The following is a 22653-nucleotide window of genomic DNA, read 5'->3' on the forward strand; positions in this document are numbered from 1 at the left end:
TATGAAAGACCTGCTAAAAATACACTGAACTAAGATCAGATGTATATGCAGATAGGTTACGATGGAATCAGTAATTAATTTATATAATGATTTGAAATGCAATGTTTTTGCTGATGTATTTCAAATTTTGTGTGACCTTTTCATACTTGACAGAGTTAAACAGTGCCCCCTAGTGTCTGTACAGATAAAGTGTTTGTAAGAAGACTTTTTCCCATCCAAACAGCTCCATGCAAAGTGGTGGATAAAATTATTGTAAGAACACTGCTGTGTCCTGACCTAATCTGCTTCCAACAGCTAAAGTAGCGAGCTATTTACTGTCATTTTGTCAATAAGAGTGAAAAGAGGGGGAAGAGATTTCTTTCTTTCCTTTTTTAAACATGGTAACCCTTTTCTACCACTTGTGTTCCGATTCATTATTGTACCCTCACAACTCTATAACCAACATGAAAATTATCAAAGAAACCATTTTTAGATCTGAACATAAAGCACAAATTTGGTCCTGAATGCAGCAATAGTATTTCCATCTGGTAGATAATCACCTTTGCTGAGTTTGGCCAACAAAAATGCAGACAATTAAGTAGCTGTGATAGGCAATGGAAGTAAAATCCTGTACTCCCCAAACACTGGAATAGAATCAGTTACATCAGTTAAAACTGCATGGAGGCCTATGTGAAAAATGGGACAAAGAATGTGAAATTTTTCACTACTGTACCAGTACCATTTTGATGGTAAGGTGTCACTAAAAACACAAGAACATACTTAAACGTGATACTATTTGAAGGATCTTCTCCTAGCTTATTACTAAAATATGACACGTTATACAATAATACCAAACAAATTAGAACACGGATTAGTGAGAAACTAGACAGTTTTCCACTTATAATGGAAAAAAATTACTCTGTTTTCTGAGGTCCTCTGCCCTCTGAAAAGATTATACTTTAAACTTACTAGAATGAGTACAGGGAGTCACAGAAGAAACAGGGGAAAACATTTCATTAAAATTAGTGGGTCTGAGTTATGGAATTTAAAGGCCAGGCATGTGGTTCAAAGCAAGCTAAGCAATTTACTTTGTCTGAAATATTGGCTATTTGATCCATCCAGAGTCCATCCGTATACAATAACATTTTAGTTAGAGGGAAAAAAGAATCTGAATGAGTTTAACCAAAGTAGCTCACCCGACTATCATCCTTCAGCTCGTGCTGAGCATATAACACAGCTGCAGCAGGACACCTTTTGAGAAGCTGGTCAATGGAATCCTCATACTTGCCCAGATGGGTACTGCAGAGAACATGGATGGTGAGGCCGACATTGCCAGCCTCTATCAGAGGTTCCAAGATAGGCAGAGCTGCAGTTATATTGATCGACTGACTACATAAAAGAGACTAGAGACAGAAAGAAAACGTTTTGTTTGAATTTAAATCAAACTTTGCAAAGCAATGCTAACCATAAGCTTAGAACAAAAGGCCTGTACTTATCATAGTACATTTGAAATTATTTTATTAAATGTTACTGAAAACTGATTAAGTTTAGAGTTAACTAAAAAGCAAGTATCACAGTTACTGATGTGTCATTTTGGTATTTTTTTCTTCAATGATCTCAGTGGGTCTTTTAGTTCAACTTGGATAATTCGGGGATTGGGCAGGGAAGGAGGAGAGGAGGCTGCTAGAGAAAGCTCTACAGGCATGAACATTTGCAGAATGGATCTAAGTTGCAAACAGCAAAGTTTAAGGGTTTCATACCTGTAGCTTTGAAATATCTTCAGGGTAATCTTTATCAGGTGGAGATCCCGTTGACATTATGAAAGTAACCCATGGGAAAATGAACCCAAAACGATTACAGGAGTTTATCTGAGAGAGAGAGAGAGAGAGAGAGAGAGAGAGAGAGAGAACAAGAGAGATGGAGAGCAAGCGAGATAGAGAGACAGAAATTGTAGTAAAAGAAGTATTTCTGTTAGTGACAGTTCCTTGTGAACATACCCACACCACACCCCCCTCACAAGTGAAGAAAATTTTGTTCTTAAATAGTATATTTGGAATAGCAACTGTTCTTTCTTCTGGTTCATATAATTGAGTAACAAATAAACTGGAAACTTCTATTCAATTCTGTATTTTAGACTCCCTGTTCAGAATACTTTACAATCCATCATTCCTATGTTTTCTCATTTAGTCAGCTTTGTAAATTTTTCATTAAGGGAAAAAAATAATAAAACACTCCACCTGACAAACTCTCATTGTTTCATTTTAGCCCTTATTTCTGCCCAGAGCTGAGATTCCTGCTGATCGTATTTGCAAATGCTCCTAAAGAATAGCATTCCCCAGAACCATCTGCCTGGTAAGTGCACACTACATCATTTACTTTCAGTCTTGCTTCTTTTAAGTGATAAACTGTCCAGAATTAAAATACGAAATAATTGGATAGACAATACAGACATAAAACTTCTGAGTAGTACGCTTACCAGATCCTCTGTTGTTTTCAATGGCTTAGTCTCAGGAAGTTGCTTCTTTGATATTCTCCAAACATACTGAGAAGTAACCCTCAGTAAGAGCTCCTGAAGTACATCTTCCTGAGAGCATACTACAAGGAGAGCTTCCCAGAAATCTACCAAGAGCTGAGGAACAGCGTTTTCACTGTTATTACACAATATCTAAGAACAAAAACATTAGAAGACAGCAAGTTAGTATAGAATGTGGCAATTATTAGTAGCAGAAGTTAGAACAAACAAAAGGAACGTTTTTTCACTTCTACTAGTGGCAGGATGTTGGTTCTCTTTTTGTCTTGAGGTGATAGATGCGATTCTACATAATACAGTGCTTGGCAAAGTATAAAGTTCATGGAATGATTTTAAAGTAACCAATTCTAACATATAGATTTGATTACTTCTTGAAGATTTATTCCACTGCCAGAAATGTCAGCGCATTGTCAGCAAGGATTTACTGACTGTTACTTTGGAGGCTTTTATATACACCAACAGCCTAACAGACGTCTTCTAAAAAAGAATCTTAATGTAATCAAAGGCCAATGATAACAAAATGCCGTGCAGCTCAGTTGGGTATAATGGTAGGTCCCACAAGGGAGATGTTTCTGGGCTTTAAGGCCTGGAGTGTCGAGCAGGGAAAAGAATTGTTACTCAGTTTACACGTGACTTTGAAGCAACTTATTTGTTCTATTTCAAGTTTCATGATTTGGTATTTCTGATACAGGTCTTTCACAGTAACAGATGCAAGACCACGACATACCAATATTGAAGTATATGTGGTTTTAATCCAAACGACATTACTGATTGTAGAAAAAAAAAAGTTTTGTCTATTCCCAGCCCAAACAAAGAAAACGTCAGTGACTAGAAAAACAATTCAATGTATTGAATTGAACCAACTGATCGAATCGAGGTTGGATGGAGCCCTTGGCACCCTGATCTAGTTAGTGACACCCCTGCCCACAGCAGGGGGGTTGGAACTAGATTATCATTAAAGTCCCTTCCAACCCCAGCCATTCTATAATTCTATTTTTCTTTCCATAAACTGCAGAGACCTACTCTTCTTTCAGAAATGTATACAGATGATCAGAGCATTATATACCTTCATATTTAAAGCATTTAATATATAATGTGTATTTAATATTCTCATTCTTTAGAAATATGTCTCATCAAAAGGAGCCTATGGAAGTGATTTATCCAAATTCTGTTAAGTTTCAATAGTCTTAGGAAGCCAAACTATTAGGAAGCCTCTGAAAGATCCCTCAGACTGGGGTATTTTCCATTCAAGTGTTAATGGATTTTTTTTTTTTACTTGATTTGACCAGTATTTCTTTCCAGAAATTCCAGATTCTGATTCTGTAGTCATCTATCAAAACTGGAACATATCCAACATTCATCTCTCTCTTTCAAAAAAAAACAATGCTGAAATATGACTGAAGTAGCAACTGAGACCACTTTGCTTACTCATAACATCAGTACATGAAGAAAAAAAAAGAAAAAAAAAGGAAAAAATTATCACAGGCCAACCTTGAAAAACACATCTGCTTCTTCCAGTTCAATTTTACTGTTCTCATGTAAAGCCACAATGGCAGCCACCAATAATCCAGGCTGCATCTCCTTCAGGTGAACAGCAAATTCAGTTGGAATAACGATTCCTTCTTTATACTGTCTCAGGAGTTTTGGTTGCTCAGTGAAGCCAGAGGCCAGTACCGTCTACAAACATAGTCAGATATAAATCAGGTAAAGAACTCAACTCATGTACAATTCAACTCTGCAAACTCAGTATTTTCTCAGGTAGTCAAGTTTATATAGATGAAATAAAGAAAAGTAAGGGGAAGGAAATAAAAGCTTTCGACAGTTTATAGAGTAGCTCTCCAGAGATCCAGGTCCAAACTGTGTGCTGGATCGGTACTCCTGAGCACCATGACAATTGCCTGAACACTGGAAAAAATGTGCTGTTGAAATCTGGAATTACTGTACATATAAGAAAGATTTTACTATGGAATCACAGTCACTAAACACACGGGGTGTTCTGAAAAATCACTGGCTGAAATTTCAATTAACTACTTTGCTGAAATATGATTTTTATATTGAAAATACCCCTGAAACAATGACCAAAACATGCTGCACAATATGCAACTCTAAGTAGTTTCTGGGCATTTCAGTGCTTTTGAAGGTAATATAACAAAATATTATTTCCATTTTAAAAACACCTGGGAACTGATGCCTGAGCATATTAAATGAATTACACAAGAAATATAAGGCAGACCTAAGAAGAAAGTTTACATTTCTCAACCCCTATGTGTAGAAACTATTTTTCCTTTATCTTTCTAGAAGCATTATTTTTAAGACTTTGCACTGAAATACTTTTTAAAGGTGAGATGCAGTAAAGCATTTTTGTAATAGATCAATTAAAAATAGGAGGGAAAAAAAACCCACACACAATCAAATCCCTAACCTCTAAATGACTTATATGCAATGGACTGGTGGTGGTGAATATTTGGACCAGATGATCTCCAGAGGTTCCTTCTGACCTCTACCATTCTGTGATTCTGTGAATGTGTATTTCTTAGCTTGTTTGTAATATCACAGTTTCACCTGATCTTGTTGCAAATGGTTAGAAAGCAGGTGGTCCTAAATACCATAATTGAAACAGCTACCCACAGTTCCCAACTTGCAATTCAAAACCTGGTAACTCTTGAAAGCTCTCCAAAGACTTTTCATGCTGAAGCTTGGTATCAAAGTTTGGACTATCTATCAGTTTGTTTTAAAAACCTTTTAGACCTCCAACAGCTCACACTCAGAAAGATTTCAGATTTCAAGCTCCGTAATCTTCGAACATTCCTTTTTCAACACTCCTGAAGAATCTTAACAAGAAGTAATTTACAGACTGGTCTCAGTCTAAATCCACATGTGAGCACCTATGGCAGAGAATGATCAGATAACATTTTTTTGCCACTGACGTGGAATTCTTATTCTGAACAGCACTGAAGTAGGTTCTGATCTAGTCTTAGTAAGGGTTAAGTAGTTTGATTCTACAGAAGATGGCAAATCGTATGAGATCGTATACAGAAACTTTGGCTTGTATGCACCATGGACATTCTGCTACAAAAGCAATTTTATAAGGGCTGTTTATATACAGATGGTTAAGTTTTCATGGGCACGCTGCATGTTAATCATGTATTAATTACAGGTGGAGAGTTGGAGAGGTGGAAAAATGCTACTATGCAACCCTGCCATATTGGTGAAGAGCACAGGCTCTGTAGAGCCTGTTACGCACCAGTAAACTGCATTTACTTTAAAATAAAATAAAGCCTTTAAAACATTTGTTTATTGATAAGGCTTTGCAAAGACAGAACATCCCAGCATACACTAGTCCTGGATCTTACTGTTATTGCAGACATTCAGTGGAGCCTATAAAGCATACCAGGAGGAAGAGGAGCAACTGAAAGGATGTTTTACTGTAGAACAGAACCACTAGCCAAACTTACTGACTTGAGCTTTGCAAAAAGTGAACAGTTCATGCTTTCAGCATACTTTACCTCCTTATGGGAGCCCATCTCATGCTCATACATCATCAGGTCTCCCATTTTCAGAGCCATGAAAGCCTTAGTAAGTGTGAGGACCACTGACGGCATATTGTTTTCTACTTTATGAAGATACTTCACAGCTGTCAAAGGACATACATTTCTCATGCAGGGACTGCAGAGGATATGAGGCAGCTGCATGGGATCAGCAACACTGAATATCTGAAGAACTTTATTTGCTGATTCCTATTAAAATAAAACCCATTTGACAGTTTTAACATTTCCAGATACGTAATCTTTTCTGGCATAAGAAGCACTTCTTTTCTTCTTTTGAATAGACAAGTACAGCTTAGCTACCAAATCCCTACTAGTGAAAGTAAAGGTACTCTAACTAGGAATGATTCAGCACATATTCTGAAAAGCTAAGAGAGCTCTCTACCACACTGAATCAGTTTTACCAATCTGTGCAATATGGCAAGGTTCAAAAACCGGTTTGCATTGTTGCAGAAACGGAAAATGAAAGAGATCTAAGACAGAACTTTTCTAGCACAAAAGGATCTCTGTGCGCAAGTGGGAACCATCATTATCCATACGCCTTGTGACAACCAAATCCATAAGTTGCCTGAAAGCAGCCCAAAGCATCGCAGCTGTTATATGCATGCTCTTTTGTCAAAAATGGGTAAATAAAAAAAGTATGAAGAAGAATATTTGTAAAACTAAATAAACAGTTCAGCATTTCAAAAGAAATTTTAATTAATATGTGATGCACAGTTCTTAAAATTGTAATTAAATCATCAGATTAAGTAAAAAATACTTGTTTCTACCTTGCTTAATTCTTCATTTATGTCTTCATTAAGAGAGTGAGTTAAATAAAATATAAAACCTCTTTCATATGTCTGTATTTCATCACCTTCTGAAACTAGTCGCTCTAAAACTTCAGTCATGGATAAACCCGCCATTCTATAGTATGGCAAAGCAAGGTGGTAATCCTTTGTGTCAAACCTGAAAGCAACAAAATGGGAAGGAAAACGAACAATTAAAAGCAACACATTTGACACCACTGTTTCTAAGAACTAAAATAACACATCCAGGTTGCAAACACACCACTATCTGCAAATACATAGCTAAGACTCAAGGTAACGTTGTATTTTGTGTTAAACTGACAACCAAAACAACCAGGCACTTATCAGAGGACCAGATTAAGCTGTTCTGGTAGAATGTAAGTATTTGAAATATACATGCCATGCCAAAGTAAAATAGCAAGGAATAATGGATTTTCATTTTAAGGTTACATTATTGGAAACAAAAGCACATCTGTACCACTTTGACATCTAAAACATACCTGCTGTAGCAGTCTCCTAAAAAGGCACAACTTTCTCTGAACGCTCTTAGAAGTTCTTCTTTATCATCTGATTTAAGGAAACCAGGGTCCATTATAGCTGCTCTGACTAGTAAGTGAGCCTCACTTAGAAGGTGGATGCAACTCTCAGTTTTTGCATTTTCGTAAGTTCTACTATAATCTACCTAGAACAGATACACGATACACTTCGGATGCTGGTAAAAATAAAGAATATACAGAAACAATTCTAGAGAAAGCAGCAGGTATTTGAAATAGAATTATGAGCTATTCATAAGAAACATATTACAGTATATTCAGCACCAGAGATTAACAGTACCTATTTTTAGTCAATAAACAAAAGCAGGAGTTGGAAATACCATTTCTCTGTACAGCTGGATGGTTGAAACAGTGTTTATAATATATAAATTCCAACCAGGCGCTGACTCGGAATCTGTTCTGGATTTGATGCTATTAGCCTTTCTGGAACTAGAGAAAAGGAAAAGAGTTAAGTTGCCAATGTCCAAATAAACATTCTGTAGCCAAAAACAAACAAACAAAAACCTTACAGTTTAAATGCATAAACAGGTATGTTTGCAGACTAGTAGACGTTTGAGAGTTAAGTTGTGAATTTAAGTTGTAATGGCTAGTAATAGATAGGCATGCTCATACACCAGAAACATCATTGTTAGAAACCATCAACTACATCTTCTCCTGGATTTAACACCAGGAAGTATCATGTACATACATGAAGGTGAGTAATTCAAATTAGTTAAGATGTTCAGTTACTTTCCATAAAGATTTACTGCACTTTTACCCCTGCAGCTCAATTCACACATTTGTCAAGACAAGGTGTAAAAAAAGTACTTGAACACTTTCACTTTTAATATATTGGCTAGGTCTTCAATTCCCTAACATTAAAACACTGTAGGAAAAGTGTCTTCCTGTTCCATTTCTTTACTAATCATAGAATATCTGAGATGGATCCCACTAGGATCATCGAGTCCAACTCCTGGGTCCCCAAAGGACCACACAAAAAATCAGACCAAGTGTCTAAGAGCATTGTCCAAATGTTTCTTGAACTCTGATAGGCTTGGTGCCATGACCCTCTGAGAGGCCTGTTCCAGCACCTGACCATGCTCTTGGTGAAAAACTTTGACTACATACATACAACAACACTATCTCGGGCCAAAGTCCAGTGCTTCTTTTGTCATTAATATAGCAATGTTCACAACTGTCTTGCATTTAGTTAAAGGTTCTAAGAATTTTTCATTTTTTGCTACAACACATTTTGTTAGCCTGCAGGTCCATAACTCCTACATATTTTTTGCCAGGGTAAGTATTTTTTTCCTCTCAGTAGCAGATACGTTCTTCATAATGTTATTTTAACATTACATACGACAGTTGGCTTTGACAATCTCGGGTAACTTATTTTGTAAAAGTTCAACTTTCCATTTCTTCCATGTCATTTAATAGAGTAGAATTCAAAAATCAATGCTTGATTTCTGTTCTCATCGATCAGCTAGGGAATTATGTCCTAACAATCTTTCCACAGAGGATCCTCTCCGACTCCAACACCTGAAAATTCAGCACTGTACACAGAGCTCTAAATCCCATCTCCCCAAAAGATGCAAATTCTTACAGCATCCTTCTTGTAGGCTTTCGTCTTCCAGTAATATCTTCTGTGTTAGCCTTAGTCAGAAGAATTATATGGTTTTTGAAATGACAGATAGCTCTTGGTCCTATAAAAAGCTGCATTCGTAATGTGCAGACATCCAGAGCAACAGGTGGACAAGCCTATAAAGAAAAGCAAGTGTGTTTTGTAATTTCAGTTAGTGTGTGCTTTGAGTGAGTCTTTAAATCAAAAAGGAAACATGTTACCTAACGTGGAAAAGATAATCCCAAATAGTTTTAATTTGGCTGAGATGTAAGACTGCCTGATGTGTTTGCAAAAGTCCTGATTTCAGTTGCTTACGTTTTATAAAAAAAATACAGATAGAAATATTATATTTGCTTGCAATATTTATTGTTATGTTGCCTATCCAGTATTACATCCTTGATTTGTTCAACATGCATCTTTCAGCCAAAACACACCATTTCCTCTAGGCTGGACTAAAAATGGAAAAATGCAACCTCATTTGCCCAGAAACATTCTACCCTTGTAACTCTAAGAAGATAAAATACCACATTTACAAATTAGTATACACAATGAAGCAAGGCAACACAGCATCATGTATTATGTGTGCCCTACTTTTTGAAGAAACCTCAATCTTTGGTAAGGAGGCAGAGGGCTGCAGTGATGACCTGGAGGCTATGAACTGCCCTGGGCCTGTCATAACCAGAACCAGCCACCTCTGAAATTGATGTCAGAAATGGCAGGAAAAACAAGTACATGTCAAACTCCACAAAGGAGAAGGAACTCCACTAAAGGACTGCAGCTTGTGGGAAACCCACACCAGGGAGAGGCACCCCTGCACAACTGCGGTCCATCGGTGACCCACACTAGAGTAGGGGCGCCCTTAAGGGACGGTGGCCTATGGGAGGACAGGCTGCAATATGGACACACACGAGTGTCTGCAGCTTACTATTACATGCACACCTCACAAACAAAGAACCAAAGTTTAGGTTTCAAGACAGTTAAGCTTTACAAGCACCATCAGCTGTAATATGGGAAAACTGCGCCCTCCGTTCAGAATAGCATGGAATTTAGGTGAAAACTTGTGATATCATAGTTTTTGATGTTTTTGAAAACATTCTATTAATTATCTAGAATCTTAAACAACAATAATAGATTGTGTCAGTGATACATGTGCAGACTTCCAGAATATGACATAGATTGAAATAAAATATTAATTTTTGATTTTTTTTTTGGTCACAGCCAATAGAAACTAACATGATTTCAGAAGGAAACACAGGGGAACAAAGTGTCACACTGCTACTCCAATTCTTTTAGCAAAATAATGAGATGTGCACCTTTGCAGTCGTATCAATGTATGGATCCTCATCGCGAGCTGCTGCTGCACTGCACCGCACTGTGAAACACTGCAGGTTCTCACTAGAGGGAAAGAAGACACAACACTGATGACAAAGAAAATGAAGACCTGCAATAATCCAAAAGCCAAGACTAAAGAGAATCAGATCTTTCTCCCTGTGCAGAAATGGGCTTTGAGGCCTAGGCAGGAGGACATTCTGCACCATAAGATAAGCTTGCCCAGAATGCTTCAGGAAAAAATAAAGCACAAAGAAAAAGGTAGTAATACAATCAGCAAAATCATAAATATAGTACCTTGTAATGACGTGCAGGAATTGTGGAGAGAGAACTGCCTGCTCTGACTTCTCTGAATACTGGTAAGTAGAAATCAGTTCTACTAACTTCCCAACAGAGTAGAGATATCCAACATGAGGCAAAGAGAAAAAGCAAAAGAGACTGAGTAGTTCTCTCTTGGTCTCAGTTTCCTCATGGGCTGTCACAGAACTTCCTAGATGTAAGAACAAGAAAGGCATTTTATACACATCTCGTAAATCAAAACCTTGCAATTCCTTTGTAAGCCCGATGCCTAAAAGCTACTCTCAGACCTGAGCAAGTTCCAACTGATTTTGTTAGCAGCCACTGAAGAGAAAGAGAACTACATGAAGAACAGCATACCGGTTGGTAACACATCAATTTGTATGCCACGTTCACATTTCAAGGCATTTCTAACAAAAGCGTGGATGAATCACCAAGCGAAGAATTTCCACAGACCCAACAGTATGTGGGAGTCCTGGCAGATTCATCACAACTAAACACACATAGCTCGAATGATCAGTCTGGTCTTAGACAACTCCTTGTGACCTGGAATGAATGCTCATCGAGAGCTGCAGACGAACTGCACCAAAATGCAGATCCTCACTTAAATGAAAGACAGTCAGAGAATGGCAGAATTATTTATAAAGCCACTTTGGCAGGTAAAGGGTGTGTTCAGATTCTACAGACCCGCCTGTCAAGGTCTGTAAACCGCAAGAGAAAATAAGTTAGATGGAATTGAACAGCAAGTAGCTCGTTCTCTTGAGTCAGCTGCGACTTAAATGAGACTTAGCTAATGAACAGAACAGACAACCACAAACTGGGTGAGCAGTCAGTAAAGGTGACATAACAAAGGATTAAATTTTCCCCTGGTTACGTTGAAGCTTGAGCTAGTGTTTATTGGTGAATCCCTGAAATTTGCTTTCATCCCTTGTCATTTTAAATAAAGTCTGGCATAAAGGTAACCTGTACCTTAATATTATTAAGGTTTACTACTCTGATTTCCAGTGTTGACTCTCAGAGACAGACTAGAATGTTACAGTGACACTGAAGACAATTTTATTTATGCAACGTAAAAAGTGACTGTTTTGTGATGTAAAGTTTGTCAATAGAGAACTGATAAGAGCTGTCTTTGAACAGACTTACTCTTATGGTGCTGTGAATTGGTATTTTCGTTCAAAGTTTACACAGAACTTAGAGAAAGACATTTCTGTTAAACGAAGCTCAGTTTAAATCACTAAAAAGGGAGGAAATACCCTAATTTTAATACAAATCATACAGGAACAGTGTACAGAAGAGATTATACTGAGACGTTCCTTCCTTTCCCAGGGCTCCTGTGACATACAACATAATGCATCCACGCATATGCATCTACCTTTCTGGTATATAGGAAGCAGTTGAACAGAGTGCAACTTCATCTCTTCACAAAACCCAAAAGGCGACTGGTCAGGTGCAAAATGCCTAGAGGAAATATCCAAACCAACATGGGACATCAGTGAGAAACTATTACCATTCACCTCGGGCAAGGAAAGAGCAATAGTTCTAACAGCCATAGTTGGTGTTTTAATACTCAACTATTTTGCCTTCATACTACTAATGCGATTAGCTTAGCAATGCTAAGAAGAACGTAGCACAGCTAGAAACAACAAGTTCCTGCAACCAAAAATTCTTTCTTTGCTTGTCTACAAGTCACGTGCCAAAGTCTGGGATCACTGAAGACGTGCTGCAATTGATTTGAACCTTGATTTAATCTTTCTTTCTTCCTTTTTATTTAACTGAACAAAATTCATCCTCAATCCTACTTTTCTTTCTTTTTATGAGTCATCCTTTTTCTTGCCTTGCTTCAAAATTCACAGCTGGACTGAGATATCAGTTCTTACTCAGTTTTAGATAGAAGTGTAATGGTTTTGATTACTAAAAAAATAAAAGGTGTAGCTTCTTAGTGCTTAAGATACTTGGTAAACTCCCCTTTGCCAGCGGCACAAAGGGAGATTTTATATATATATACATATATATGTAAATATTAAAGGTATTGAAGCATCACTGTAGCTGGAGTTGATGAAACCTGCAAAATAGACGCACAGAAGGCAGTACCTTGATCAAGGTCACACAGCCAGGACTGATGATTAGTCTTGTGAGCTATACTTTATAGTAGGCTTCTCTAAACCATAACAGAGTTTGACACAAGCTGCTTCAGAATGAGACGTGTAAAACTTACTTTGGCCAGTTCAGAATGAAAGTACAAAAACCTGAGCGGTCAGACACCGTAACAGGCTGCCCAGAGAGGTTGTGGAGTCTCCCCCATCTCAGGAGCTACTCAAAACCTAACTAGACTAGGTCCTGGAAAAGCTACTCCAGCTGATTCTGGTTGGGAGTAGGATGCTGGACTGGATGACCTCAGGAGATCCTTTTCAACCTAAATGCTACTGTATGCTTAGAAAAAAACATCTCTTCTGATACATCACAAGAGAAGCTCTGATGCATGTCTTCACAGCATACAAGGCTGTATGATGAAAGCAGACATTACACATCACCAGTACTGCAGAACCATCAAAGATAAATTCCATTTTAATTGTAATAACTAGCCACATTCTCAAAGTTAAATAAAGCTTAGGATTCACAAGGCCAAAAATGGCATCTTTGGCATCACAGTGTTCTCGGTCTGCTGAGGAAACAGTGTATAAGAAGCTCAGAAGTCAAAATACCAGGGTATTTTTTTTTCATCAAGATACGAGCTTATATTTGCTTCTTGGAATTATTAACGTAACAGTTAACCCACACAGGGGAAAATGCATTTGTAATACCTGAAAAGGAGATACCGCACTTGAAAGTGCTTTGTGTCTTCTGTAGCTAACTCTGTGGATTCCAGTGTGATGGGTATCTCACATAGCTTACTTTCTTCCCCAAGCAGTTCCACTGGTTTCTGACATATGATGAACTCATCTAATTCAAGCTGCAAAGCATGTGTTGAAAGGTCTTCACCTTTTACACCTTAACAACGGAAATGCATTAATTATTCAAACCATTCCATTTAGTAACAACAAAATGCTGGCACAATATCAACTAAACATTCCAACTACGGCTACCTAATTAGCAATGGCTTCTTCAAACCACGAGATTTTTAGAAGAGCTCTGCTAGGAGACAAAAAAGATCTTTCATCTAGGCCTCACCTGTCTCATTCCTTCAGAGTCAATATTTCTGAAAGAACTGGCAATGAAAGAGCTGGCAGTGTGTGCTTGCAGCCCGAAAAGCCAACTGTATGCAGGGCTGCATCAGAAGTGCAGCCAGCAGGTCGAGAGAGGTGATTCTCCCCCTCGTTGAGCCCCCACCTGGAGCACCACGTTCAGCTCTGCGGCCCGCAGCGCAACAACCACACGGAACTGTTGTAGCAGGTCCCAAGGATTTGGACAACGCTCTCAGACACAAGGTCTGATTTTCAGGTAGTCCTGTGCAGATCCAGGAGTTGGGACTCAGTGATCCTTGTGGGTCCCTTCCAACTCGAGACATTCTATCATTTCGAGGTTCACGAGATGATTCTTTCCTTCAGCCTCTTCCTTGTCCCTTAGAAGAGACCTGCTTATCTGGGCAGTGACGCTGATGGAAGAATTTTTCTGAACACAACACACTGACTTTCTACCACTTTGATTTGGCCAGTGGTGGTACCCCAAAACAGATACCTAATTCTGTGGCTGCACCATCCTGAAAGTGTCCACAGAACAACAGCATATTTAAGTGTTACCTCCAACTACACATAGCAGAACTTTTCATGCACTATAACTTTCAACTGACGGCCCAAAAATTATCCTAAAATACTTTCTGAAGGGCAATTACCTTGTTAGAACCTCCTTTAAGAGTAATAGCAATCACTTAACAGATTCTCAGAGGCAGAAAAAAATAAATATCTCTACTTACTTCCATTTCCAGGCTCTTCTAGTGTACTAACTCGATGTGCATATTGCTCTGTACTGTCTGCACTTTGGATCAGTTCCAGTTTCAGGATCAGAACATCCAATTCTGTTGTTATGGCTATGTGTCTGGCACAGAATGCAACTTCAGTAGGAATGAAGTCATCAATGTGTAAAATTAAGGTGCGTTCGAAGTCTAATACAGTCAAATTCTGGTTTATGACCAGGTATTTCAAACAGAACATGACTAGTTTATTTTTGCAGCCCACAAGAAGATCTCCATTTACAGGACAACATGAAACACACAGCGGAGGATCTGAAAGTGGCATTTCCACAACTGACATCTGTTCTTTTAAGGTTTCACTGTATGACTCTTCCATCTTGTGACCAACCATCCGGACACAAACACGAGAACTCCCTGCAGACATGCATCTCCAGTTCATATATGCTCTTAGGAAAGTTGCTTTGCTTTTCTCCTCAATTGTCAACAAATAGTCTCCTTAAAATAAAGCAGCAGTACTAAAACGTCAATACAGAATAGATGACGGTTTTCGAGCTGTTTACCTGCTATTCCAACAAAGTACATTTCAAAGAATATCTTAAATTCTCAACTCTCACACAAAATTTGAAAGGAGTTTTCACCAATGTTTCTTTAACGAAATCCAGAGTGCAAGTTTCTTTGGTAGGTGAAGCACACTTCACATACCATTAAAGAAAGTGAACTAACATACAGGTCTAGGGCCAGATACGGCTCAAAAATGAACCCACTTTAAGGGCAGCGCTCGCAGACAAGGTATTTTCACCCCCAAATACCCATTAACAAAAAGTCAAAGGCTCATTAACATCTGTGGAATCGGCTGGGGAGAAGAGACGCAAACCCCCACCCCGCGCTCTGAAATCACAGTGGCCAAGGGCGGGAGCGCAGAGTCCCGCCAGAGCGGAGGAAGACGACAAAAAGGCGCCGTACGGCTGCACGGTGCCGCCGTCACTCTCGCTTCTCTGCCCCTCCGCGCCTCAGCCGCCGCTTCGCGAGCTCGCCCGCGGCAGCCGCCCGGCTCCGCCGAGAGGCGCCTGAACCCGCCACCAGCGGCCGCGCCGGGCGGGCAGGAACCGCCACGCTGCCCTGCCGCGGGGCCACGACACGCTCCCGCACCCGGCACAGGCCGCCCGCCCCGGCGGAGCCCCACGGCCTCCGCTCGCCGCTCACCCCAGCCCAGCAGTGCCCGTTTGCACCGCCCCGCGCCCGGCCCGCACACGCCTCAGCCTCCCCGGGCCCAGCGGCGGCCGGCACCGACCTGCTCGGCTGTGCGCCATGTGCAGCACGGATCCCAGCGTGGCGAAGGAGCCTAGGGGTTCGCAGCGGCCCTCGTGGCGCACGGCGAACACCTCCACCCTGCAGCTGGCCGCCGCACCGGCCACGAACAGCACATCGGGCCCGCAGCAGAAGTGCGCCGGCTCCTGCCCGCAGGGCACTACTCGCTGCGACCCGAACGGGTGCAGGTTGTAAAGCTGCACCATTGTCCCCCGAGCTGCCCCCCGCTACAGCAGCGGCCACAGCTCCCGGCGCCCCGCGGCTTCCGCCTCCGCCCACGGTTCCGCAGCGGGCGCGGGGCGGGGCGGCGGGGGGGGATTCCCGCGCGCCAGTCATAGAATCACAAAGCTTGGAAAAGACCTGGGCACGTTTCCGCCGTTACGCGTTGCTCGGTTCGAATATAAGTTGCCGCGGAGCGCCGAGCAATCAGCGGTGAGCCAGCGCTGAGTTGGAGCAGGTGCCGCTAGCAGTAGCGTGCCTAGCGAGTTGGGCTGCTGGGATCTGGGACCTTCCAGCGTCCTAGATGCAAAAACACCTTTGGTTTTAAATACAGCAGTTCTTTCTTTAGAACTTCTTAACTTGTGCATCCATGGTATGCTCTAGATACAAGTACTTCCACAAACTTAATCCCGGGTATCTTTAGCACATGTAGAAAATCTTTTCTTCCTCGTGGTTTTATAGAAAACAAAACAACAAAAAACGTTTTTTCTCCTTTACAGAACTCAAGATTGAATAATTTTAAGCAAGTAGGTCAGCAGTTTTTACCTGTGTCCCATGATTTAGCAATTTCTCAAGTGTCTATAAAGCTGTATTAATTTGAAAGTACCACTAAAGAACATATTTTTAATAGGTTAATGGAGGAATTTAAAATAGGAGTATTTTTAGATTTTCCTTTTATCTAAAGGGAATTGAATGCAGGGAGGCACGCTTGTCAGAAAATTTTACGTTTTGTCTGCATAGTCTCTCCATTTTCATGTTTTTATTTTTCAAGGTATCAAGTTCTGTCCTGCTAGCAAGTATACTGGTACCAAGTGCTGGTTCAAATCAAAACTGTAATGGCACGTGCCATAACTACAGTTAGATAAATTACATGAATACAATAACTTATTTTTTGTGTCTTCTGTGAAGCTAGCTTCAAAGGGATGATATCCTTAATATCAGGTTTCTGTCTATTATATAGAGACAGGCTTGGAATAACACCCATTAATCCTTTAACGAAAAGAAGTTTCCTGCCTGTGCAAAACCAAAAATAAAAGTTTGTCACAAAACGCTTCAGGATCACAGGAAATTCTATATAATTTCCTGATTTTATCTTTAGCTTGCACATGACTAGATGCTACCAAAATTGCAGTTTCATGTGGTCCTTAAATAGTGACTACATATATAAATAGTAATGAAGAAAAAGGAAGAACCTTTAAAACTTTATTTGAAAACAATCAAACAAGTGAACAGGGTTCTGCAATTTGTTGTTGTTTTTGCTGAATATAGTTTTCCAGATTTCAGTTTTCTAAATATTCATCTCCTTCTTCAGCCTCTGCCTCTACTGAGTCTACCCCAACTTCTTCATAATCTTTCTCAAGCGCAGCCAAATCTTCACGGGCTTCAGAAAATTCTCCTTCCTCCATTCCTTCCCCAACATACCAATGTACGAAGGCACGTTTCGCATACATGAGATCAAATTTGTGGTCAAGGCGAGCCCATGCTTCAGCAATAGCAGTTGTATTACTCAGCATACACACAGCCCGCTGCACCTTTGCAAGGTCACCACCTGGCACCACAGTTGGAGGCTGATAGTTAATGCCCACCTTCAAGGAAACAGATGAAAACTTTGAGTGGGAAGAGTTAAAGACATTTCTGTTAATAATGGACATCATGGTTATGAACAAATAGCTTCGAATTATTTTGCATTTCCTGAGCATATTTAACTAAATCCTAATTCAGGATCTGATCAAATTAAAATTGGGACAATATTAGGTTGGACTACGGAATTTTTTCACCAGATTATAATGCATAAGTCACACAAATGATTGTGGAAGGGCCCTAGAAGAAATAATTGATAGTAAGAGCTTACTGGACTCTTAAGTAGAACATACGAATCTGGTCAAGTCCTGAATGTACTGACAGTAGCTAGAAGGATTGATCGTTTATCTGCAAGGTGACGTTGTCAGCCATCTTGACATTGTTAACAAGAACAACACAGAAGATTTGCCCTAGTGATAGAAGCCAGGTGCCATAGAACTTCTGTCATCACAGTACAGACCCCCAAATCGACAGCTTCTCTCATTTTAAGGTATCTCAAAAACGTTGTTGGGAAGTTACTAAACTGAACTACTATGTGATAACTTACTATGGTGTTTCTACAGTTGCTTGAGGTTTACCTATACTTTCTCTATACAGAATTACCTAGGTTTTTGAAGACTTGCAGAAAAATCTGACATTCTTTTTTTGTACCCGTTTTTAAATTGCTTTCAGATACTCAATATTGCCTGTTGCTATAAAAACTGATAGCTAATCTATAACTTGGTACAGAATTTTCATCTGTGCTGCAGTATCTTGGATTTATACTTAAGAATATAGTCTGAAATGTAAGCAGTTCGCTAACAGGGACATTACAACATTGTAAAATGACCATCACATCTAAATACTATGCAATTCCTAGTATTTTAAACATCAAGCACTTCCTAAGTTATTTATGTACCTTGAATCCAGTTGGGCACCAATCCACAAACTGAATGGTACGTTTAGTCTTGATAGTAGCAATAGCTGCATTAACATCCTTAGGCACGACGTCACCTCTATATAACATACAGCAGGCCATATATTTGCCATGGCGAGGGTCACATTTTACCATCTGATTAGCTGGTTCAAAACAAGCATTGGTAATTTCAGCCACAGATAACTGCTCATGGTACGCTTTTTCAGCAGAGATGACAGGAGCATATGTAACCAGGGGGAAATGGATTCGTGGGTATGGAACAAGGTTAGTTTGAAATTCAGTGAGATCTACGTTGAGGGCTCCATCAAAACGCAGTGAAGCGGTGATGGATGAAACAATTTGCCCAATTAGTCGGTTTAAATTGGTATAAGTAGGACGTTCTATGTCAAGGTTGCGACGACATATATCGTAAATGGCTTCATTATCTACCATAAATGCACAGTCCGAATGCTCCAGTGTTGTGTGGGTAGTTAAAATTGAATTGTAAGGTTCCACTACAGCAGTGGAAACCTGAGGCGCTGGATAAATTGCAAACTCTAGTTTAGATTTCTTTCCATAGTCAACAGAGAGCCTTTCCATGAGCAGAGATGCAAACCCTGAACCAGTGCCTCCTCCAAAACTGTGAAAGATAAGGAAACCTTGCAGTCCTGTGCACAGATCAGCCTATAATGGGGCAGAAAAAAGTGGGAGAGAAAGAAAAGTTATTGATGATTCTGGAGAGGGTAATATTAAAATAAGCATACCAAATCAATTATTTCCTAATTCTTTTAGTTTTAAAAGGTGAACTTTTTTCTTTGCTTATCTTTTACTCAGAACTACCAGTGACACTGCATACCTTATTCTGAATAGAGTATTTTCACATTTAAAAGTAGCAACGTTGACTTTGATGTCATTTTAACACTACTGTAAGCAAGAGCAGCTGTACACCACTGTGAAAAGTTATTATAAATCACAGCTGGGTTACAGTTTTGGGAACAGATTCTACTCTACGTGGCAGCAAGTAGCAATTAGGTATTGAAAACCAGTATTTTATAATTTTAGATAGACAATCGCTATTTCACTTTGAATCATGCTGTACTATGTGAGTTTCTCACAATACATCAGGATATTAAAAAACTAGAAAAATACTTGAAATTTCTGAGCTTTCAACCAAAACCTGAGGTTCAGGTACTGGAAATATTTTGCTTGACACATAAGGATGCAATTCAAGTTGAAAATAACAAAGCAAATAAGTACAACAATATGACCATGCTTGTTTAATGATTTTATGTTTCTGAGGTATCCTTAGAATGCCTTCAAGTAATGATGTTTCAGATACTAAGAAGCTTTAAGTTTTATTGACCAAATTTTTATTTAACTCAAAAGGGGGAGGCGGGAAGACTTTTTTTAAAATTTTTTTATTTTTAATGGATAAGTGATTAAAAAAAACAAGTGGCAAATCACAGTTATAGATAGCTATAAAGGTGTATCAATTATTTTAAATAACTGCATGACTTGCAGCATGAACTCTTACCAGTTTGCGAATGCGGTCTAGCACTAGATCAACAATCTCTTTTCCAATGGTATAGTGGCCTCTAGCATAATTATTAGCTGCATCTTCTTTCCCAGTAATGAGCTGCTCAGGATGAAATAACTGCCTATATGTACCTGTACGTACTTCATCTACAAATAAACACAATATGCCAACATGAAATCTAACTGTTCAGTTCTATGCATGCTGCCTAGCAGTGAAATACTAAGTAAATGCACATATCAAAAGAGTGTAGACAGCATCTGTGACTACATGCAGCTTGTCTGACTAGTGTAAGAAGTTGGCATAACTTCAGCCCCTTTGTGTAGAGGAAAACAGCAGGCACTCAGAGCATTATGTGCATCTGGGAACACGGAGGTAACTCAGAGAACTATATCACAGGCATGGACATATTCTAGATAGCAATTAAACGAAACTCAGCTCTGGATGTCATGTAGCAGTTTGGGAAGATTATCCACAGACTGCAAAAAAGTTCAAATGTCTCCCAAATGTTCCCCGTATATCATTATTTCATTTCTTTCAAATAACAGTAATTTAAAACATCAAAGCAGCATCCAAGTATACATCTTTTAGAATCTGTAGTGTTCTGAATATACAGAAATGTCTGCAGGGAAAGGAGTGGTTTCACAATGACGTACATGTTGGGTACATACCAACTACAGTTGGTTCTAGGTCCACAAACACTGCTCTGGGAACATGTTTACCAGCTCCTGTCTCACTGAAGAAAGTATTAAATGAATCATCTCCACCTCCAATAGTTTTATCGCTGGGCATTTGACCATCAGGCTGGATCCCATGTTCAAGACAATACAATTCCCAGCACGCATTGCCAATCTGAACACCAGCCTGACCAACGTGGATAGATATGCATTCACGCTGAAAATTAAAAATAGAACAATGATAATGAAATATGGATCTACCCATCTTCTAGATTTCACTCTCCCAATAACCAGTAATCTGTGGGTTATGTTACCATGATCCTTCTCTGCTGCAGTATTCCCCAGTTGCTCTCAAGTGACAATCGCACTGATCAAGTTGTCTCCTGCTGACAAGATTCTACTCGCCTCAGTTGATCTGGACTATGATATCGAGAATGTTGTAGAACCTTAGAGACTACATAGTCTCTATGAACACATAGGATGAATGCAATATTATCATCCCTTACCATGCTGCACGTATATTTTATCTTTAATATCGTCTAGTCTCTTTTCCACCTTTCCTTGGTTTTGAAAGACTTTTTTTATATAATAACCCCAAATTTCCTTGATTTATTGCCAACGATGTACTGGGCAATGTTGCAAGAATCTTTCCCACATCAAACCTTTTAGTATGTTTTCCTTTGCAATAAAGTTATCTAGTGCCTGGAAATCCATACGTCTTTGAGCTCCCCTGCTAAATCACCTGTGTAAGCATGCCACACGTTTAATCTCTCAAAAATCTCAATTTTGTCTTACATCTGAGACTGAGATAAACTGTTACCCTAGCGTAGTATTACAGTGTATCTAGGAAAAAGCAGAGATGGAAAATAAATGGTAGGGTGCCTACACTCCTCTTTTCTTCACAGCTTCATCAAAGCTTGTATCCTTGACTCCACGTTTGTATTCTCACTCAGGGAGTTCTGGCATTAACCCGTTGCCAGCGAGGCTGACTCCGCACTTATTTCCGCTTCATTCGGTTAGCACCAAGTTTCTGAAGGCTTTGTGCTGCTCGTCTCCAGCTCCCTAGCACGTTTGCACCACGCGCCTCAGAGCGGGAGCAGCAGGCGCCAGGCACCACCCCGCAGCCCGGCCCCTGCGCAGGCAGCCGTGCCACATGGCTGGCTGCGGGCCAACCCCCTCTCCTCCGAGTGGCTGCCTGCGACCCTCGGAAGCTCTGAAGCTCGCAGCCACGAAACGGCAGAACGAAATGCTTGGCTGTTGTCTTGCGCTTTCCCGCCGCCTCTCACCTCAGGCGGGTGTAGTCTACCCCTCAGCTGCCACCTTCTCCCCACCGCGCCGACAGCGAGGCGGCCGCTATAAACAGCCTTTCGTTACATTTCCACGCGGCTTGTCCCGTTAGCCACCGGCCAGTTCCTGCACATCGCCTGCCTTGACCTGTTAACTTACAGCCACCTCCCTCCTCCCCGCCCCCAGCCCTCCCGCCTTACTGCTACTGTGGGGACTCCACAGGGCGGCTCTCTGCAAGCCCCGCCATGGTAGGCGTAATCCTAAGCTCCCCAGACCCGCCGCAGCAGAAGCGCTCCCAAATTCCCTGCCTCCTCCCAGCCGCGAGCGTCTCGCTCCCCACCATGTTGCCTGGCCAAGCTCAGGAGCCTCGACTGCACAAGACCGCGTCCACCACCTCCCGCCGATCACCGCCAACTGCCGCCGAGTAACCGCCGAGTAACCGCCTCGATCCCCTCGGCTTCGCGCGCTGGCTTCCCATTGGCTGTTACCCGCGCGCTCCAAAGGCGAATGGAGACCGCTGATTAGCCGAGTGTGCTGATATGCCCACGTGGGGCGATGACTGCCACGTGCTCGCTTGAGAGCGCGAGTCGGGGTGGTTGCAGGGGGCGGGCTTGAGCTCTGCT

At 40.5% G+C, this 22653-nt stretch overlaps 2 protein-coding genes across 6 annotated transcripts in view; both read right to left on the minus strand.

Annotated features, from left to right (window-relative positions):
• HPS3 (HPS3 biogenesis of lysosomal organelles complex 2 subunit 1) overlaps window positions 1–16147 on the minus strand; it is a 19600-nt gene extending 3453 nt beyond the window's left edge. The window contains exons 1-15 of one of the 4 annotated variants that reach the window (XM_048059308.2): window positions 15821–16144; window positions 14533–15024; window positions 13424–13610; window positions 11995–12080; window positions 10623–10815; window positions 10310–10391; window positions 8979–9133; window positions 7717–7825; window positions 7343–7524; window positions 6825–7002; window positions 6016–6246; window positions 4001–4186; window positions 2456–2644; window positions 1740–1847; window positions 1176–1382 (exon numbers count right to left, since the gene is read on the minus strand). In XM_048059308.2, coding sequence (XP_047915265.1) covers window positions 1176–1382; window positions 1740–1847; window positions 2456–2644; window positions 4001–4186; window positions 6016–6246; window positions 6825–7002; window positions 7343–7524; window positions 7717–7825; window positions 8979–9133; window positions 10310–10391; window positions 10623–10815; window positions 11995–12080; window positions 13424–13610; window positions 14533–15024; window positions 15821–16043 — 2808 coding nt within the window. In that variant the 5' untranslated portion in view covers window positions 16044–16144. Of the gene's footprint in view, window positions 1–1175; window positions 1383–1739; window positions 1848–2455; window positions 2645–4000; window positions 4187–6015; window positions 6247–6824; window positions 7003–7342; window positions 7525–7716; window positions 7826–8978; window positions 9134–10309; window positions 10392–10622; window positions 10816–11994; window positions 12081–13423; window positions 13611–14532; window positions 15025–15820 lie in introns of all 4 variants that reach the window. The other 3 variants (XM_048059310.2, XM_048059312.2, XM_048059313.2) reach the window with 3 other exon arrangements.
• A 1099-nt stretch (window positions 16148–17246) lies between these two features.
• Window positions 17247–22532, minus strand: LOC106047686 (tubulin alpha-3 chain). Of its 2 annotated transcripts, XM_067002772.1 has the most exons (6): window positions 22371–22532; window positions 21058–21163; window positions 20738–20960; window positions 20067–20215; window positions 18536–19216; window positions 17247–17642 (listed from the first exon to the last, which is right to left on the minus strand). In XM_067002772.1, the coding sequence occupies exons 2-6, from the start codon at window positions 21058–21060 to the stop codon at window positions 17337–17339; spliced, it is 1362 nt and encodes a 453-aa protein (XP_066858873.1). In that variant the 5' UTR covers window positions 21061–21163; window positions 22371–22532; the 3' UTR covers window positions 17247–17336. The 2 variants fall into 2 exon arrangements, with proteins under 2 accessions (XP_066858873.1, XP_047915271.1); XM_048059314.2 differs by lacking the exon at window positions 21058–21163 and having other exon boundaries at window positions 22371–22530.
• Window positions 22533–22653: the final 121 nt, after the last annotated feature.

Source organism: Anser cygnoides, chromosome 9 (assembly GCF_040182565.1).
Source record: "Anser cygnoides isolate HZ-2024a breed goose chromosome 9, Taihu_goose_T2T_genome, whole genome shotgun sequence".
Lineage (NCBI taxonomy): Eukaryota > Metazoa > Chordata > Aves > Anseriformes > Anatidae > Anser > Anser cygnoides.

Excerpts from the sequence above, each read along its gene's own strand:
- LOC106047686 (XM_067002772.1), bottom strand. Across the intron at positions 20,216-20,737 it reads CCTAGAACCAACTGTAGTTG|ATGAAGTACGTACAGGTACA; the intron begins GTATGTACCCAA and ends GTTTATTTGTAG. Across the intron at positions 17,643-18,535 it reads GGTGCCCAACTGGATTCAAG|GTGGGCATTAACTATCAGCC; the intron begins GTACATAAATAA and ends GTTTCCTTGAAG.